At 37.9% G+C, this 21,188-nt stretch overlaps 1 protein-coding gene across 7 annotated transcripts in view; it reads left to right on the forward strand.

The window, feature by feature from the left end:
• Positions 1–21,188, forward strand: part of ZNF33B (zinc finger protein 33B) — a 97,723-nt gene that overhangs the window by 46,761 nt on the left and 29,774 nt on the right. For 5 of the 7 annotated variants that reach the window (XM_027091911.1, XM_027091916.1, XM_027091923.1 and 2 more), the window contains one exon: positions 1,426–1,484. In XM_027091911.1, the coding sequence (XP_026947712.1) occupies positions 1,426–1,484 (59 nt within the window). Of the gene's footprint in view, positions 1–1,425; positions 1,485–12,984; positions 13,032–21,188 lie in introns of those variants that run through there. The other 2 variants (XM_027091920.1, XM_027091914.1) reach the window with 1 other exon arrangement.

Genomic DNA, 21,188 nt, shown 5'->3' on the forward strand with positions numbered 1-21,188 from the left:
AGTTTTGAAGTGAATGCAGCATTGGTTTGGGGGGATTTCTTCTTGTTTCTCAAGAACCTGTGAACATAAGTGGAGGCGTCCAGGCCCCTCTGACCCCCTCCAGCTTTGCCTGTGCCCTCAGTAGCACCAGTTTGCTTTTACAGGAGGTCCTGCTTAAGGTCCAGGAGCTTTCGATCTTGGATGAATATTCTAACTGGCTTAGGTTTTACTTTTCTTGCAACAAAGCGGCTTTTGTGAGGTAGGAAGGGGGATTCCCGGGAGCGGGAATTGTCCCGGTAGGACAATCAGTGCGCCTGAGACCTCAGGAGAGATCCAGAGCCCAGGTGCAAAGACGCTTGTTGCTCAGCTGGAAGCAATTTGGGTCCTCCTGCCGGAACCAGTCATATGCAGACTGTCACAGACTGGGTGATGGTGGAAACCTTGGGCCAACTTTCCAGAGAGATGTAAGCTGTGGTTGGGATAGGAGGACAAGACAAAAGGAACAGAAGATACTGCTTCTTGGGGAGTTGTGAAGGCATCGTGTGGCGGGAAGAGCTGACCAGCCACAGGGGAGGGAATTACCGTCTTCCTTCACTCTTTACTCCACTCTTTCTGAGCTCTGAGTTGTTCCCACACTCGGCACAACTAGAGATATACTGATGCCCCCTGTATCCCGATCTTACAGAATCAGAGATGGTACTGCAAGACAGGTCGTTAAGACTTGGACTTAAGACAGGTCTATTTCTGCTTTACTTAAAAGATGGAGTTGGATTGGGGTGGGCAAGAAGTGGGTCAAAAATGTTAAGTGGTTACAATTCTACGTTTTGTTATGGCAGAATCAAGAGGAGACATGGAGTCTCTTGATGGTCTAGGCAGGTCTTTTCTGCATTAACAACAGATAAGTCAAAACCAGTTTGGTTTGGTTTGGTTTTTTTTAATTAAAAAATACTTTTGAGACCTGAAACCAATTTAAGAGTAAACCGTTTTTTTTCCTTCCAAAAAAGACCAGCCCTTTTTTACTTCCAAAAATACCCCATCCTTTTTTTCAGAACCTTGTTGAGATTCTCTGGTTTGTAATGAACATTACAAATTTTTGTGCTGAATATTTTTGCTCAGCATCAGTTTTAATGAAAGCATTGTGTTCTATTCCTTGGCTTTTCCTAATTGGCTTAATTAGTTAAATGTGTTGTTTATATTTTTTCTGTGTTAGAGCATACATTGTTAACAAATCAGCAGAAACCAAATGTTTTTACATTTGAAAACGAACTTGTCCAAATATTACATAATCATCCCAGAGTCATGCATGGACACCCGAGTGCTTCCCTCCCTCACTGTTATCCTTTCTGCTGCTTCTCAAAGTGTCTCCCATTCCGAGGTGTTTCGCTAGCTGCTATGTGGAGCTTTCTAGGCAGGTGATGTCACTCATGAGCTTTCCTTCTTTTTCAGGTGTAGCCCCTCAGTTCTCTACATTCTTCCAGGAGCAGCAGAAAATGATCACATCCCAGGTGAGTCGTTTAATTTATGCACAGTTTTGCTTAACACTGATTGAGGTTTATAAAATATCTATGCATTCATATGAAATAGTAGAAATAGATATGTTAACATCAGGAAAAATATAGAACAGAAGTCAGCAAATTGCAGTCCATGGGCCAAATGTAGCATGCTGCCTGTGTTTTTATGGCCCACAAACTAAGAATTTTTAGATGATTGAGAAATCAAGAGTAGTAGTCTGTGATGTGAAAACTGTATGAAATTCAAATCTCAGTGTCTGTGAAGTTTTATTGGAACACAGCCATGCTCATTCATTTATGGCCGTGGCTGCCGTCAAATTACAAGGGCAGAGTTGAGTGGTTGTGACAGAGACTGTGTGGCTCACAGGCCTAAAATGTTTACTATGTGGACATTTACTGAAAAGGTTTGCTGACTTCTGATTTAGAACAGCAGATCAACAGTAGGACAAAGGTGCCATGTAGGTAAATGCAGATCCTGTGATCTTACTGAGTTGTGAAACTGGGCCATAAAAATGTTTTTTGATAGACTTCATTAGGTGACATTGTGAACCTTTTTTTCTTAATTTTTGGCTGCGTTGGGTCATCGTTGCTGCACGCTGGCTTTTTCTAGTTGCAGCAAGTGGGGGCTACTCTTCGTTGCAGCACGCAGGCTCAGTAGTTGTGGCACACGGGCTTAGTTGCTCCGCAGCATGTGGAATCTTCCCGGACCAGGGCTCGAACCCGTGTCCCCTGCATTGGCAGGCAGATTCTTAACCACTACGCCACAGGGATGTCCAGTGACATTGTGAACCTTCTAGTGACAGTCTTGCAGTTGCATAAAGAAGTGGTAGGAATAAAGTGAATGATTTTGGTCTAATCCAGGGGAAAAGTTGAGATGTTGAAAGAAAATATGTGATAAATAATTCAAATGAATTAGAGCAGCATTAGGACTCATGATTGTTCAAAGAAGGGACAAGTCTGGGTAGACCAGGGTGACCTAGGTTGGTTAATAGGATGAAGCAGGCTATGTGACAATACTGAGGACTGGGCAGAATATAAATCTTTGTAGAATATGGCAAGGGATTCCCCTATTTTAATTGTGGCAAGATACATATAACATGAAATTCACATTTCAACCATTTAAAAGTGTAGAAATTAGTGGCATTTTGTACATTCATGATGTTATGCAACCGTAAACACCACCTACTTCCAGAATATTTTCATCACACCAAAAGGAAAACCCTTACCCTTAATAAGCAGTACTATATAGCTTAATAAACAGTTACTCCCCATTCCCCTCAGCCCCTAGCAACTGCTAATCTGTTTTCTGTTTATGGATTTGCCTTTTCCGGATAGCTCATATAAATGGAATCATGAAGCCTTTTGTGGGTGGCTTCTTTCACTGATCATGTTTTCAAGACCCATCCATGTTGTAGCTTGTATTACTACTTCATCCCTTTTATGACTGATTAATATTCCATTGTATGTATATACTACCTTTTGTTTATCCATCATTTGATGGGCATTTGGGGGTGACTCCATGTTTGGTTATTGGGAGTAGTGCTGCTGTGAGCATTCATGTACAAGTTTTTGTCTGAAGACCTATTTTCAGTTCTTTCCTGGGAGTGAAATTGATGGATCATGTGATAATTCTGTGTTTAACTTATTTTGAAACTGCTAAACTGTGTTCTGCAGCAAGTCTCTTGCAAGGCCTTATGAATTTTATGTTAGCTTTCCTATTTCCACACAAAAAGGCTGTTGAGATTTTATAATTTTTTAAACTAATTAATTGTTTTATTTTTTTGGCTGAGTTGGGTCTGTGTTGCTGCACGTGGGCTTTCTCTAGTTGCGGCAAGTGGGGGCTTCTCTTTGTTGCAGAGCACGGGCTCTAGGCGCGTGGGCTTCAGTAGTTGTGGTGCACGGGCTCAGTAGTTGTGGTGCACGAGCTAAGTTGCTCCGCAGCATGTGGGATCTTCCCAAACCAGGGCTCAAACCCGTGTCCCCTGAATTGACAGGCAGGTCCCTAACCACTGCACCACAAGGGAGGTCCAAGACGAGATTTTGATAAGGATTGCATTGAATCTGTAGACCACTTTGGGGAATCTTGCCACTTTAAGAATATTGAGTATTAGAATCCATGAACATGAGATGTTTTTCCATTAATTTAGGTTTTTAATTACTTTCAGCAATGTTTTGTACTTTTCAGAGTATACAACTTACATATACTTGCTTAAATTTATTCTTAAGTATTTTGTTCTATTTTTTAAATTTTTAAATTATTTTTAACATCTTTATTTGAGTACAGTTGCTTTACAATGGTGTGTTAGTTTCTGCTTTATAACAAAGTGAATCAGTTATACATATATATATGTTCCCATATCTCTTCCCTCTTGGTCTCCCTCCCTCCCACCCTCCCTATCCCAACCCTCTAGGTGGTCACAAACCACCTAGCTGATCTCCCTGTGCTACGTGGCTGCTTCCCACTAGCTATCTATTTTATGTTTGGTAGTGTATATATATCCATGCCACTCTCTCACTTTGTCCCAGCTTACCCTTCCCCCTCCCCATATCCTCAAGTCCATTCTCTAGTATGTCTCTGTCTTTATTCGCGTCTTGCCCCTAGGATCTTCATGACCATTTTTTTCCTTAGATTCCATATATGTGTGTTAGCATACGGTATTTGTCTTTCTCTTTCTGACTTACTTCACTCTGTATGACAGAGTCTAGGTCCATCCACCTCACTACAAATAACTCAATTTCATTTCTTTTTATGGCAGAGTAATATTCCATTGTATATATGTGCCACATCTTCTTTATCCATTCATCTGTCCATGGACACTTAGGTTGCTTCCATGTCCTGGATATAGTAAATAGAGCTGCAATGAACATTGTGGTACATGACTCTTTTTGAATTTTGGTTTCCTCAGGGTATATGCCCAGTAGTGGGATTGCTGGGTCATATGGTAGTTCTATTTTTAGTTTTTTAAGCAACCTCCATACTGTTCTCCACAGTGGCTGTATCAATTTACATTCCCACCAACAGTGCAAGAGGGTTCCCTTTTCTCCACACCCTCTCCAGCATTTATTGTTTGAAGATTTTTTGATGATGGCCATTCTGACTGGTGTGAGATGATATCTCATTGTAGTTTTGATTTGCATTTCTCTAATGATTAATGATGTTGAGCATTCTTTCATGTGTTTGTTGGCAATCTGTATATCTTCTTTGGAGAAATGTCTATTTAGGTCTTTGCCCATTTTTGGATTGGGTTGTTTGTTTTTTTGATATTGAAATGCATGAGCTGCTTGTAAATTTTGGAGATTAATCCTTTGTCAGTTGCTTCATTTGCAAATATTTCCTCCCATTCTGAGGGTTGTCTTTTGGTCTTCTTTATGGTTTCTTTTGCTTTGCAAAAGCTTTTAAGTTTCATTAGGTCCCATTTGTTTACTTTTGTTTTTATTTCCATTTCTCTAGGAGGTGGGTCAAAAAAGGTGTTGCTGTGATTTATGTCATAGAGTGTTCTGCCTATGTTTTCCTCTAAGAGTTTGATAGTTTCTGGCCTTACATTTAGGTCTTTAATCCATTTTGAGTTTATTTTTGTGTATGGTGTTAGGGAGTGTTCTAATTTCATACTCTTACATGTACCTGTCCAGTTTTCCTTGCACCACTTATTGAAGAGGCTGTCTTTTCTCCACTGTATATTCTTGCCTCCTTTGTCAAAGATAAGATGACCATATGTGCGTGGGTTTATCTCTGGGCTTTCTGTCCTGTTCCATTGATCTATATTTCTGTTTTTGTGGCAGTACCATACTGTCTTGATGACTGTAGCTTTGTAGTATAGTCTGAAGTCCGGGAGCCTGATTCCTCCAGCTCCATTTTTCTTTCTCAAGATTGCTTTGGCTATTCGGGGTCTTTTGTGTTTCCATACAAATTGTGAAATTTTTTGTTCTAGTTCTGTGAAAAATGCCAGTGGTAGTTTGATAGGGATTGCATTGAATCTGTATATTGCTTTGGGTAGTAGAGTCATTTTCACAATGTTGATTCTTCCAATCCAAGAACATGGTATACCTCTCCATCTATTTGTATCGGCTTCAATTTCTTTCATCATTGTCTTTTAATTTTCTGCATACAGGTCTTTTGTCTCTTTTGGTAGGTTTATTCCTAGATATTTTATTCTTTTTGTGGCAGTGGTAAGTGGGAGTGTTTTCTTAATTTCACTTTCAGATTTTTCACCATTAGTGTATAGGAATGCTAGAGACTTCTGTGCATTAATTTTGTATCCTGCTACTTTACCACATTCATTGATTAGCTCTAGTAGTTTTCTGGTAGCATCTTTAGGATTCTCTATGTATAGTATCATATCATCTGCAGACAGTGACAGCTTTACTTCTTTTCCAATTTGTATTCCTTTTATTTCTTTTTCTTCTAAGCTTTTCTTTTTCTGGCTAAGCTTCCAAAACTATATTGAACAATAGTGGTGAGAATGGTCTGCCTTGTCTTGTTCCTGATCTTAGTGGAAATGGTTTCAGGTTTTTTTTCACCATTAAGGATGATGTTGGCTGTGGGTTTGTCATATATGGCCTTTATAATGTTGAGGGAAGTTCCCTCTATGTCTACTTTCTGGAGGGTTTTTATAATAAATGGGTGTTGAATTTTGTTGAAAGCTTTCTCTGTATCTATTGAGATGATCATATGGTTTTTCTCCTTCAGTTTGTTAACATGGTGTATCACATTGATTGATGTGCATATATTGAAGAATCCTTGCATTCCTGGGATAGACCCCACTTGATCATGGTGTATGATCCTTTTAATATGCTGTTGGATTCTGTTTGCTAGTATGTTGTTGAGGATTTTTGCCTCTGTGTTCATCACTGATATTGGCCTGTAGTTTTCTTTCTTTGTGACATCTTTGGTTTTGTTATCAGGGTGATGGTGCCCTTGTAGAATGAGTTTGGGAGTGATCCTCCCTCTGCTATATTTTGGAAGAGTTTGAGAAGGATAGGTGTGAGCTCTTCTCTATTTGTTTGATAAAATTCGTCTGTGAAGGCATCTGGTCCTGGGCTTTTGTTTGTTGGAAGATTTTTAATCACAGTTTCAATTGCAGTGCTTGTAATTGTTCATCTTTTCTATTTCTTCCTGGTTAAGTCTCAGAAGGTTGTGCATTTCTAAGAATTTGTCCATCTCTTCCAGGTTGTCCATTTTATTGGCATAGCTTTGCTTGTAGTACTGTCTCATGATTCTTTGTATTTCTGTGGTGTCAGTTGTAACTTCTTTTTCATTTCTAATTCTATTGATTTGAGTCTTCTTCCTTTTTTTCTTGATGCGTGTGGCTAATGGTTTATCAATTGTGTTTATCTTCTCAAAAACCAGCTTTTAGTTCTATTGATCTTTGCTATTGTTTCCTTCATTTCTTTTTCATTTATTTCTGATCTGATCTTTATGATTTCTTTCCTTCTGCTAACTTCCGGGGTTTTTTGTTCTTCTTTCTCTAATGCTTTAGGTGTAAGGTTAGTTTGTTTATTTGACATGTTTCTTGTTTCTTAAGGTAGGATTGTATTGCTATAAACTTCCCTCTTAGAACTGCTTTTGCTACATCCCATAGGTTTTGGGTCGTCATGTTTTCATTGTCATTTGTTTCTAGGTATTTTTTGATTTCCTCTTTGATTTCTTTAGTGATCTGTTGGTTATTAAGGTGTGTATTATTTAGCATCCATGTGTTTGTATTTTTTACAGATTTTTTTCCTGTAATTGATAGTTAGTCTCATAGCATTTTGGTCGGAAAAGATACTTGATACAATTTCAAATTTCTTAAATTTACCAAGGCTTGATTTTTGACTCAAGATATGATCTATCCTGGAGAACTTAAGCACTTGAAAAAATGTGTATTCTGTTGTTTTTGGATGGAATGTCCTAAAAATATCAATTAAGTCCATCTTGTTTAATGTATCATTTAAAGCTTGTGTTTCCTTATTTATTTTCATTTTCGATGATCTGTCCATTGGTGAAAATGGGGTGTTAAAGTCCCCTACTATGATTGTGTTACTGTCCATTTCCCCTTTTATGGCTGTTAGTATTTGCCTTATGTATTGAGGTGCTCCTATGTTAAGTGCATAAATATGTACAGTTGTTATATCTTCTTCTTGTAGCAATCCCTTGATCATTATGTAGTGTCCTTCTTTGTCTCTTGTAAAGTCTGTTTTGTCTGATATGAAAATTGCTACTCCAGCTTTCTTTTCATTTCCATTTTCATGGAATATCTTTCCCCATCCCCTCACTTTCAGTCTGTGTATGTCCCTAGGTCTGAAGTGAGTCTCTTGTAGACAGCATATATATGGGTCTTGTTTTTGTGTCCATTCAGCCAGTCTATGTCTTTTGGTTGGAGCATTTAATCCATTTATATTTAAGGTAATTATCAATATGTATGTTCCTATTACCATTTTCTTTTCTTTTCTTTTCTTTTTTGTGGTACACGGGCCTCTCACTTTTGTGGCCTCTCCCGTTGCGGAGTGCAGGCTCAGCGGCTGTGACTCATGGGCCCAGCCACTCCACAGCATGTGGAATCTTCCCGGACTGGGGCACGAACCCATGTCCCCTGCATCAGCAGGTGGACTCTTAACCACTGCGCCACCAGGGAAGCCCTGTTACCATTTTCTTAATTGTTTTGGGTTTGTTATTGTAGGTCTTTTCCTTCTCTTGTGTTTCCTGCCTCGAGAAGTTCCTTTAGCATTTGTTGTAAAGCTGGTTTAGTGGTGCTGAATTGTCTTAGCTTTTGCTCGTCTCTAAAGGTTTTAATTTCTCCATCAAATCTGAATGAGGTCCTTGCTGGGTAGAGTAATCTTGGTTGTAGGTTTTTCTCCTTCATCACTTTAAATATGGCCTGCCACTCCCTTCTGGTTTGCAAAGTTTCTGCTGAAAGATCAGCTGTTAACCTTATGGGGATTCCCTTATGTGTTACTTGTTTTTCCCTTGCTTCTTTTAACATTTTTTCTTTGTATTTAATTTCTGACAGTTTGATTAATATTGTCTTGGCTTGTTTCTCCTTGGATTTATCCTGCATTGGAGTCTATGTGCTTCCTGGAGTTGATTATTTCCTTTCCCATATTAGGGACTTTTTCAACTATAATCTCTTCAAATATTTTCTCAGTCCCTTTCTTTTCCTCTTCTTCTTCTGGGACCCCTTTAATTCAAATGTTGGTGTGTTTAATGTTGTCCCAGAGGTCTCTGAGGCTGTCCTCAATTCTTTTCATTCTCTTTTCTTTATTCTGCTCTGCAGTAGTTATTTCCACTATTGTATCTTCCAGTTCATTTATCCGTTCTTCTGCCTCAGTTATTCTACTATTGATTGCTTCTAGAGAATTTTTAATTTCATTTATTGTGTTGTTCATCAGTGTTTGTTTGCTCTTTAGTTCTTCTAGGTCCTTGTTAAACGTTTCTTGTATTTTCTCAATTCTATTTCTAAGATTTTGGATCATCTTTACTATCATTATTCTGAACTCTTTTTCAGGTAGACTGCCTATTTCCTCTTCATTTGTTAGGTCTGGTGGGGTTTTGCCTTGCTCCTTCATCTGCTGTGTGTTTTTCTGTCTTTTCATTTTGTTTATCTTACTGTGCTTGGGGTCTCCTTTTTGCAGACTGCAGGTTCGTAGTTCCCACTGTTTTTGATGTCTGTCTCCAGTGGCTAAGGTTGGTTCAGTGGGTTGTGTAGGCTTCCTGGTGGAGGGGACTAGTGCTGTGTTCTGGTGGATGAGGCTGGATCTTGTCTTTCTGGTGGCAGGTCCACATCTGGTGCTGTGTTTTGGGTTGTCTGTGGCCTTGTTATGATTTTAGGCAGCCTCTCTGCTAATGGGTGGGGTTGTGTTCCTGTCTTGCTAGTTGTTTGGCATAGGGTGTCCAGCACTGTAGCTTGTTGGTCGTTGAGTGAAGCTGGGTCTTGGCATTGAGATGGAGATCGCTGGGAGATTTTTGCCATTTGATATTACGTGGAGCTGGGAGATCTCTTGTGGACCAGTGTCCTGAAGTTGGCTCTCCCGCCTCAGAGGCACAGCCCTGACACGTGGCTGGAGCACCAAGAGCCTTTCATCCACATGGCCTGGGAAAGCTAAGACAATGCTCTGGCGTATCATGGGCACAGGTGGGTGAGCCCAGCTGGACAGGACCTGTGTTATGACCATACCAGAGCCTGGATGGATCCTCTGACCCCTACATGGCCTCGTGCTGGGATCCAAGAACTCCTGCGGAATGTCCTACCTGTGCTTGGGTCACTGCAGACATGTACTCAAGTCCGGGGTCTGTCCTGCAAGGTGACTTGCTAGTGTTGCAGGGTCTTCTGCAGAGGCAGGGGTGGCTGTGGCTCACTGTGAGGACAAGGATACTGGCAGCAGAAGTTCTGGGAAGTACTCCTTGGCGTGAGCCCTTCCAGAGTCTGCCATTGGCCCCACCAAAGAGCCGTGTAGGCTTGTATTTTGTTCTTTTAGATGCTATTGCATATAGAATTGTTTTCTTAGTTTCTTTTTTGATTGCTTACTGATAGTGTGTTGAAATACTACTGATTTTCAAGTGTTAATCTTATATCCTGCTTGGCTGAATTTGTTCTAGTTCTAATAGTTGCTTTGTAGATTCTTTAGGATTTTCTATATTTGCTATCATGTCATCTGCAAATAGAGATAGTTTTACCCCTTCCTTTCCAGTTTGAATATCTTTTATTGATATTTATTTATTTTTTTGCCTAATAGCCCTGGCTAGAATTTCCAGTACAAAGTTGAATATAAGTTACCAAAGCAGGCATCCTTGTTTGTTTTTTTACCATCTTAATGTTCTTAAGTGTACAGTTCAGTAGTGTTAAGTTTATTCACACTGTTATATAACCAACCTTGAAAACATTTTCATCTTGCAAAACTGAAACTCTATGTTCATTAAACAAAAACTTCCCATTCCCCTCTGCCCCCTAGCCAGTGGCATCCTCCATTCTACTTTCTGTTTCTATGAGTTTGACTACTCTTGACACTTCATATAAGTGAAATCATACAGGACTTGTCTTTTTGTGACTGGCTTATTTTACTTAGCGTAATGTCATCACGGTTCATCCATGTTGTAGTATGTGTCAGAATTTCCTTTTTAAACGTTGAATAATAGTCCATGTGTGTATATATCACATTTTTGTTTATTCATTCATCTGTTGATGGACATTTGGTTTGCTTCTGCCTTTTGGCTGTTGTGCATAATGCTTCTACGAACATGGGTGTACAGGTACCTCTTTGAGACTCTGCTTTTAGTTCTTTTGGATATATACCAAGAAATGGTATTGCTGGATCACATGGTAATTAAATTTTATTTTTTGAAGAACCACCATACTGTTCTTCACAGCAGCTGCACCATTTTATATTCCACAAACAGTGCACAAGGGTTCCAATTTCTACATATCTTCACGAACACTTGTTATTTTTTTTTAGATTCTACGTATAAGTGATATCATATGATATTTGTCTTTCTGTGTCTGACTTACTTCACTCAGTATGATAATTTCCAGGTCCATCCATGTTGCTGCTAATGGCGTTATTTCATTCTTTCTAATGACTGAGTAATATTCCACTATAGGTATGTACCACATTTTGTTTATCCATTCCTCTGTCAATGGACATTTACATTGCTTCCATGTCTTGGCTATTGTAAGCAGCACTTCAGTGAACACTGGGGTGCATAGATCCTTTCAAACCATGGTTTTCACTGGATATATGCCCAGGAGTGGGATTGCTGGATCATGTGGTAGCTCTGTTTTTAGTTTTTTAAGGAACCTCTATACTGTTCTCCATAGTGGCTGTATCAGTTTACATTCCCACCAACAGTGTAGGAGGGTTCCGTTTTCTCCACACCCTCTCCAGCATTTTTTGTTTGTAGACTTTTTGATGATGGCCATACTGTCTGGTGTGAGGTGTTATCTCAGTGTAGTTTGATTTGAATTTCTCTAATAATTAGTGATGTTGAGCAGCTTTTCATGTGCCTCTTGTCCATATGTCTGTCTTTGGAGAAATGTCTATTTAGATCTTGCACCTGCTTTTTGATTGGGTTGTTTTCTTGATATTGAGCTGCATGAGCTGTTTGTAAATTTTGGAAATTAATCCGTTGTTTGTTGCATCATTTGCAAATACTTTCTCTCATTCTGTGGGTTGTCTTTTCGTTTTGTTTGTGGTTTCCTTTGTGCAAAAGCTTTTGAGTTTAAATAGCTCCCATTTGTTTAGTTTTGTTTTTATTTCCATTACTTTAGGAGACAGATCGAAAAAGATATTGCTGTGATTTATGTCAGAGTGTTCTGTATTTTCCTCTAACAGTTTTTTGGTATCCAGTCTTAGATTTAGGTCTTTAATCCATTTTGAGTTTATTTTTGTGTATGGTGTAAGAAAATGTTCTAGTTTTATTGTTTTACATGTAGCTGTCCAGTTTTCCCAGCACCTCTTATTGACTAGACAGTCTCTTTTCCATTGTATATTCTTGCCTCCTTTGTTTTACATTAATTGACCATAGATGTATGGGTTTATTTCTGGGCTTTCTATCCTGTTCCATTGATCTATATTTATCTTTTTTGTGCCAGTACAGTGCTGTTTTGATGACTGTAGCTTTGTAGTATAGTCTGAAGTCAGGGAGCCTGATTCCTCCAGCTCCGTTTTTCTTTCTCAGGATTGCTTTGGCTATTCGGGTTCTTTTGTGTTTCCATACAAATTTTAAGACTTTTTGTTCTAGTTCTGTGAAAAATGCCATTGGTAATTTGATAGGGATTGCATTGACTCTGTAGATTGCCTTGGGTGATTATTGTCATTTTTACACTATTGATTCTTCCAATACAAGAACATGGTATAACCTTCCATCTGTTTGTATCATCTTCAGTTTCTTTCATCAGTATCTTATAGTTTTCAGAGTACAGTCTTTTGCCTCCTTAGGTAGGTTTATTCCTAGGTATTTTATTCTTCCTGAGGTGATGGTAAATGGGATCGTTTTTAAATTTCTCATTCTGATCTCTCATTGTTAGTGTATAGAAATGCAACAGATTTCTGTTTATTAGTTTTGTATCCTGCAACTTTGCCAAATTCGTTGATGAGCTCTGGTAGTTTTCTGGTAGCATCTGTTAGGATTTTCTATGTATAATATCATATTATCTGCAAACAGTGACAGTTTTACTTCTTCTTTTCTAATTTAGATTCCTTTTATTTCTTTTTCTTCTCTGATTGCAATGGCTAGAACTTCCAAAACTATGTTGAATAAAAGTTGCAAGAGGGACATCCTTGTCTTGTTCCTGATCTTAGAGGAAATGCTTTCAGATTTTCATTGTTGAGTATGATGTTAGCTGTAGGTTTGTCATATATGGCCTTTATTATGCTGAGGTATGTTCTCTCTATATTTATTTTCTGAGGAGTTTTATTGTAAATGGATATTGAATTTTGTCTAAAGCTTTTTCTGCATCTATTGAGATAATCATATGGATTTATTCTTTAAGTTATTAATGTGGTCTATCACATTGATTTGCAGATATTGAAAAATCCTTGCATCCCTGAGATAAATTCTACTTGATTATGGTGTGTGATCCTTTTAATATATTGTTGAATTCGGTTTGCCAATATTTTATCGAGGATTTTTGCATCAATGTTCATCAGTGATATTATCCTGTAATTTCTTTTTTGTGGTGTCTTTGATTTCGGTATCAGGGTAATGCCGGCCTTGTAGAATGAGTTTGGAAGCATTCCTTCCTCTGCAATTTTTGGGAACAGGTTGAGAAGGACAGGTGTTAACTCTTTTCTAAATGTTTGGTAAAATTCACCTGTGAAGCCATCTGGTCCTGAACTGTTGTTTGTTGGGAGGTTTGTTTGTTTGTTTTGCTTCATTTTTAGTTGCAGATTCAATTCAGTTGCTGGTAAGTGGTCTGTTCATACTTTCTATTTCATTCTGGTTCAGTCTTGGGAGATTTTCATTTATTGTAATTTGTCTATTTCTTTCAGGTTGTTCATTTTATTAGCATATACTTGTTCATAGTAGTCTCTTATGATGCTTTGTATTTCTGTGGTGTCGGTTGTAACTTGTCCTTTTTCATTTGTGATATTGATTTGGGCCCTTTCTTTTTTCCTTGATGAGTCTGGCTAAAAGTTTATCAATTTTGTTTATCTTTTTGAAGAACCAGCTCTGAGTTTCATTGAACTTTTTTATTCTCTATTTCATTTTTTATTGCTCTGATTTTTATGATTTCATTCCTTCTACCTATGGGTTTTGTTCTTTTTCTAGTTCTTTTAGGTGTAAGCTTAGGGTTTTCATTTTTTCTTGTTTCCTGAGGTAAGCTTGCATCACTATAAACTTCCTTTTTAGAACTGCTTTTTCTACATCCTATATATTTTGGATCATTGTGTTTTAGTTTTCATTTGTCTACAGGTATTTTTAAATTTCCCTTTGATTTCTTCAGTGATCCATTGGTTGTTTAGTACCATATTGTCTAGCCTCCACATGTTTGTGTTTTTTGCAGTGTTTTCTTGTAGTTGATTTCTAATTTCATGGCGTTGTGGTCAGAAAAGATGCGTGATATGATTTCAGTTTTCTTAAATTTACTGAGGCTTATTTTTTTTTTTTTTGGTGTCCTAGCATGTGATCTATCCTGGAGAATGTTCCATGTGCACTTGAAACGAATGTGTATTCTGCTGCTTTTGGATGGAATGCTATATAAATATCAATTAAGTCCATTTGGTCTAATGTGTCATTTAAGGCCAGTGTTTCCTTGCTAATTTTCTGTCTGTATGGACTGTCCATTGATTCAAGTGAGGTGTTAAAGTCCCCCACTATTATTGTTACTGTCGATTTCCCCCTTTATATTTAATATGTTTTATGTATTTAGGTGCTCCTGTATTGGGTACATATATGTTAACGAGTGTCATATTCTCTTTTTGTATTGATCCCTCGTTATGTAACCTTCTTTGTCTTTTGTTAAAGACTTTGTTCTAAAATGTATTTTGTGTGATAAGGGTATTGTTACCTCTGCTTTCTTGTTGTTTCTTTGCATGAAATATGTTTTTCCATCCCCTCACTTTCAGTCTGTATGTGGCTTTAGCTCTGAAGTAAGTCTCTTCTAAGCAGCATATAGATTGGTCTTGTTTTTTAATCAGTCAGCCACACCATGTATTTTGATTGCAGCATTTAGTCCATTGATGTTTCAAGTAATTATTGATAGGTACATACTTATTGCCATTTTATTACTTGCTTTATTCTCATTACTAATGCTTCACAGTCTTTAGTAAATTGCTTATTTCTATTTCAGTAGTTGCTTTTTCAGGGATTTTCTCTTGCTCTTCAATTGAGACAAATTCTTCCTGTCTTCTCATTTTGCTTAACTTACTGTGTCTCTATGAAATAGGTGAAGCAGTTATCTACTGCAATCCTGAAGAGGTGACCTTATGTGGGAGCATTCCCATACTGTCTGCGTGTGCCCAGTGGCTTTGGTGGTATAGCTGGATTTGACTTGAACACGTCATGTCTTTTCTCAGGTTGTGCTGGCAATGATCACATTGATAGTAGGTGTTGCTGGAGATGTAGGGACTAGGGCTGGATACAGGTTTGAGCTCAGGCTTCCCCTCTGCTCAGTGGCTGTCTCTGCCCTGTTGGGGTTGGGGGTGGGTTCTGTGTTGCTGGTCTACAAGCCCTGAGGGCTGGGTCCAAGCTGGCTCCATTCTCTTTAAGTATGTGCTCTCCCATTCCCAGCACTGGCACCCTTACTTCAGAGGGAAGCAGCTCTGGAGCAAGGTAGGGTACTTGGCTTGAGCCCCACGTGCAGACCATGGCAGTCCTGCCAGGGGAGAGATCTGGACTGCTGATGCACTGCCTGTGTGAGTGCCAGCAATGTCTGCCCCCCCCCTTTCTCCAACGCTGCTTTGGGTCTGAGCCTCCTTTTTCCCTCACAGCTGGGCTCTTCCCTTGCCCTCTGCTTCCCTTGACCTGGTGTGGAGTTGTGCTGTAGAACAAGTAGGGCCCGTGTGGGCTCTCAGTGTGGGTCTGGGCATGGGCTGTGGTGTTCTTACTGCAGATGGAGATCACGGCTGCTTCTGATGTGCTGTGTAAGCACCAGTAATGGCTGTCCCTTCTCTGTTCAGATGCCATATTGGGTTTGAGCCACCTCTGTTACACACATCTGGGACCTCACCCAGTGAGGAGGTGCACTGTGAAGCAAGTGGTGCTTGAGCGTTTGCTGGGCTCAGGCTTGGGTGCCTGCTGGGTCAGTCACAGGAAATTGGTCAGCCATGAATGCAGTTTTCAATCTGCCTTGCTTCAGGAGCAAGCAAGCATGTGCATGCTCCTCACTGGCAAAGTCCAGGTTTCCCATAGCCTTCCTATTACTCTTACTGGCACTCCAACCAGCCGAGGGGCTCATCTTTCCTATGTTGGGTCCCTGAATATGTTGCTCGACCACTCACTCCCCAGAGAGGATTTCCATCTGTCTAATCTCCCTTTTCTTCCATGTCTTCTCTCAGGGGCACAGGTTCCAGCCTGATCACTTCTCTTAACTTCCTACCTGATTCTGTATGGATCTTTCTTACAACCTTGGTTGTATAGGATTCTTTCTGCCAGTCTCCAGTTAGTTTTAAGTGAGAATTGTTCCACATCTAGGTGTATGTTTGATGTGTTTGTGGGGAGAGGTGAGTTCCACATCATACTGTGCTATGTTGATCTCCTTCCTCTGTCAAGTGAGTAGTTTGCCCACTAAGTTAAATCTGGTCTCACTTATTTACAAAGACCTATAATATAGATGTACTTGGAGACATTCTCAAAGTAACTAGGAGATTTGGGTATAATATTAGGGTTTTACAAAGTTACAAAGCAAAGAATAATAAAAACAAATCACCAAGAAGTAGTTATTGAATCCAGAGAATCCTCAAGGGCTCAGGATAAGATGGATCATTTTTCATATGAAAGTTAGAATTATTTTTCATCCTTAAATTCTCCAGTTTTCTCATAAATATCTTGTACTCATATTTAAAGTATAAGAAATCAATGAACCTTTCAACTGATTTTATCACAACTTTATTCATCACAAAAATAAATCTCTTTTAATTAATGTTTATTTAACTCAGGTATTCATTCAGCAACTACTTATGAGAATCTACTAAGTATCCTTTGCTCTGTACTGTAGGTTCTAACAAAAATGAAATATTGGCCCCTGCAAAAGAGCTGCTCTCAGTGGGGCACAAGTGGGAGATGGGCGCACTGATAGAATACTTGAAAAGCCTTGTAACTCAGGTGCACACAAAATTCTGCTTCATATTCTTTTTTAAGAAATTGCAGCTGTTTTATTGATCACCTTATCACACTACCCTGTAGTAAAAAATATGAATAAGTTGATGTTTAAGTGTTGTTTGAAAAAGTTTCCTGTCATGATAAAACTCTCAGTCTTATTATTTCAATTAATCAAAGTGAATATATTTCAAATATTTAGGAATAAGTATTAAATACAAAAGTAAAATTTTACTGGAAAAGCATCTTACAGAGATGGAGTTGGATAGATTTTTTTACGAACTAGTTTATCATTGGATGAGAATTACTAAAATGAGAAATAGTCGGCATTAATTCTATTGCAAGTTCAATTCCATGGATGTAAGCATTGAGAAAATTTGCGTAAATAAGTAGATATGAATGAATGGAGTTTTATTATAGTAATGCCTCTAAATTTTTTGAATCCTTACAAATCATATGCCACTAAAGATCTAACAAAGAAAAATATACTTTTAATGATCTATCAGCTGGTAACTCTGATTAGGTTCTCTCTCAACTGAAAGCAAGCATAGTCATCCCTTGGTATTTACAGGGTATTGGTTCCAGGATCCCCTCCGAGGATATCAAAATTGACTGATGGCCTAAGTCCCTTAGTTGGCCCTCTGTATCTGCGGGTTCAGCATCCTTACATATGGAGGGTGACTGTAACTGAAAACCACTTGACTTGTAAAATGATAAGTTCTCACTCACCAGTCAGTTGTTCCTTTCTTTGATGTGCTTGAGGGTTTTGCATCATGGGGGTATTTCACCTTAGTAAGGTTTTCCATATTCTTTATGAGTATGTTTTTTGGTAAAGAACATGTATCCTGACATTTTAATTCTAATATGAAGTACTCTGCCCTTTATATTGAGAATGTAACCTGTTTTCATTTTGTTATGGTTACTTATTTGAATTTATAGTAGCTTGACTTCAATAACCTGCAAAAAACTGCTCCTTTATATCTCTGTCCCCACCCCTTTCAGTTGTTGATGTCACAAAATTACATCTTTCTTTCTTTCAGTATAATTGCTTTACAATGGTGTGTTAGTTTCTGCTTTATAACAAAGTGAATCAGCTATAGATATACATATATCCCTATATCTCTTCCCTCCTGCGTCTCCCTCCCTCCCACCACAAAATTACATCTTTCTATAATGTGTGCTCCAAAACAAAAACGAATAATTCTTTTAAATGTCTTAGTCTCCAAATTATGTAGGAAAAATAAGATTTGGAATTACAAACCAAAGTTACATTAATATTTTCATTCTAAATTTTAAAAAATGTATAACTCTCTTAAATCACATAAAAAAGATCAACTACAGTTAAAAATGATTGCTATAGTAATACTAGTTCTATAATTGCCTATGTATTTGCCTTTATTGGATCTTTATTTGTACAGCTTCAAGTTACTGTCTAGTGTCTTTTCATTTTACCTTGCAGGACTCCCTTGAGCATTTCTTGCAGGGCACATCTAGTGGTCATGAACTCGCTCAACTTTTGTTTATCTGGAAATATCTTGGTTTCTTCCTGACTTTTTGAAGGACAGTTTTGCTGGATATAGTATTCTTAGTTGACAGATGTTTTCATTTAGCCCTTGAATATACAGACGTGCTGTCTTCTGACCGCCAAAGTTTCTGATGAGAAGTCTGAAGGTAATCTTAACTGAGGATCTGTTGTATGTGATGAGTCTCTTCTCGCTGCTTTCAAGATTCACTCTGTCTTTTGAAAGTATGATTATAAAGCGTCTTGATATGGGCCTCTGATTTCATTTTACTTGGAGTTTGTTGAGCTTCTTGGATGTTTATATTCATGTATCTCATTAAATTTGGGAACTTTTCATTCAAATATTAGTCAAATATTTTTTGTATATTTCTGTGAATTTCTTCAAAGATTCTCTGTGCCCCTTTCTCTTTCCTTCTTCTGAGACTCCCATGATGTGTATTTTGCTCCAGCTGATGGTGTTTCACAGGTCCTATTGCTCTGTTCACTTTTCTTCAATCTTTGTTCTTTCTGTTCATCAGCATTGATAATTTCCATTGTCCTATCTTCAAGTTCACTGATTCTTTTTCCTACCATCTCAAATCTGCCTTTGAACATCTGTATGAATTTTTCATCTGTTATTGTACTTTTCAGCTGCATAACTTCTTTCTGGTTTCCTTTTAGGTTTTCTGTATCACTGACATTTCCATTTTTCTCACACATCATGTTCTTGACTTTGTCCACATCTTCTTCAAGTTCTTTGAGCATTGGTAAGATAGTGGTTTTAAAGTCTTTGTCTGATATATCTTCCATTAAGTCTTTTGCAGGGACAGATTCTGTTGATTTATATTTTTCTTTTTCATGGACCATACTTTCCTGCTTTTTTGTATACTTTACTCTGTGTGTGTGTGTATATAAATATGGAATTTCTGTCTCATATGGCAATTTTATGTTTAACTTTTTGAGGAACAGCCAAACTGTTTTCCACAGTATCTTGAACCATTTTTCATTTCCACCAGAAATGTATGATGGTTCCAGATTCTCTAATTCTGGCCAAAATGTGTTTTCTGCTTTTTGATTATAGTCATCCTAGTGTGGATAAAGTGGTACCTCATTGTGGTTTTGATTTGCATTTCCTAAATGACTAATGATGTTGAGCATTTTTTCATGATTTAGACATTAAAAAAAATCTTCAGAGAAATATCCATTTAAGTCCTTTAAATATATTGTATTTGGGCTGTTTTTCCTTTTCGTTGAGTTGTAAGAGTTCTATGTATATTCTGGATAATCAGGTATTAGATACATGATTTGAAAATATTTTCATCCATTCTGGATATTGTCTTTTTTTTTTCTTGATAAGATACTTTCATTTTAATTTTGATGAAGTCCAATTTATCTGTTTTTACTTTTATTGTTTATGCGTTACTGTCATATCTCAAAATACATTACCAAATTTTATATTTCATTCTAAGAGTTTTATGGTTTTACCTCTTATATTTAGATCCATGTTGATTTAATTTTTGAATATGGTGTTGACATAGTTATCTAACATCATTCTTTCCTTGAGATATACTGTTGACCCAGGTCCAGACTATTCTTTCCCCATTTAATGGTCTTGGCCCACTTGTTGAAATTCAGTGGTCCAGAGGTATGTGTTTATTTCTGGATTCTCTATACTGTTCTGGTGGTCTTTGTGTTTGTTTTTTAATATTATTTATTTGGTTGCACGGGGTCTTAGTTGCAGCAGGCGGGCTCCTTAGTTGTGACTTGTAGGCTCCTTAGTTGTGGCTCCAGGGCTCATTAGTTGTGGCATGCGAACTCTTAGTTGCGGCATGCATGTGGGATCTACTTCCCTGACCAGGGATCAAACCTGGGCCCCCTGCATTGGGATCATGGAGTCTTATCCATTGTGCCACGAGGGAAGTCCCTGGTCTTCATGTTTATACTTACACCAGTACCTATAGCTTTGTACTAAGTTTTGAAATCAGGAAAGTGTGACTCTTCCCAATTTGTTCTTTTTGTTTGTTTAAGATTGTTTGTGCTATTTAGGACTGCTTGCAATTCCATAATTTTTAGTATCAGATTTTCCATTTGTGCAGAAAAGGCTGTTGGAATTTTAATAGAGATTGCATTGAATCTTCAGATCACTCTTGGTAGTACTGCTTTTTTTTAAATATTTGTTTATTTGGGTGGATCTTTAGTTGCAGCATGCACGTGGGATCTAGTTCCCTGACCAAGGATCAAACCTGGCCTCCCGGCATTGGGAGTGCAGAGACTTAGCCACTGGACTGCCAGGGAAGTCCCAGTACTGCCATTTTAACAATACAAAGTCTTCCAATCTATGGGCATGGAATATCCTTCCATTTATTTAGGTCTTCTTCAAGTTCTTTTCACAGTTTTTTTTTGTAGTTTTGCATATCCCTGGTTAAATTTATTACTAGGTATTTTACACTACTGGATAATATTGTAAATAGAATTTTATTTTAATTTACTTTTTGGGTTGTTCATTGCTGGCATAGAAAAAAAACCCTGATTGTTGTGTGTTGATTTTGCACTGTTATATAAATAAGTTCTTTTTTACCTTTTTAAAAAAATAGATTCCACATATGAGTGACATCATATGATATTTGTCTTTATCTGTCTTACTTTGCATAGTAAGTATAGTACAAATGGCATTATTTCATTCTTTTTTATGGTTGAGTAATACTGCATTGTATATATGTAGCACATCTTATTTATCAATTCCTCTGTCAGTAGACATTTAGGTTGCTCCCATGTCTTGGCTATTGTAAACAGTGCTGCAATGAACAAGGCATGCACGTATCTATTCGGATTATGGTCTTCTCTAGGTATATGCCCAGGAGTGGGATTGCTGGATCATATGGTAGTTCTATTTTTAGTTTTTTAAGGAACCTCCAATCTCTTCTCCATAGTGGTTGTATCAATTTACATTCCCACCAATAGTATAGAT

The sequence above is a fragment of the Aethalodelphis obliquidens genome, unplaced genomic scaffold (assembly GCF_003676395.1).
Source record: "Aethalodelphis obliquidens isolate GAN/ISIS:26980383/991018 unplaced genomic scaffold, ASM367639v1 scaffold73, whole genome shotgun sequence".
NCBI classification, from domain to species: domain Eukaryota; kingdom Metazoa; phylum Chordata; class Mammalia; order Artiodactyla; family Delphinidae; genus Aethalodelphis; species Aethalodelphis obliquidens.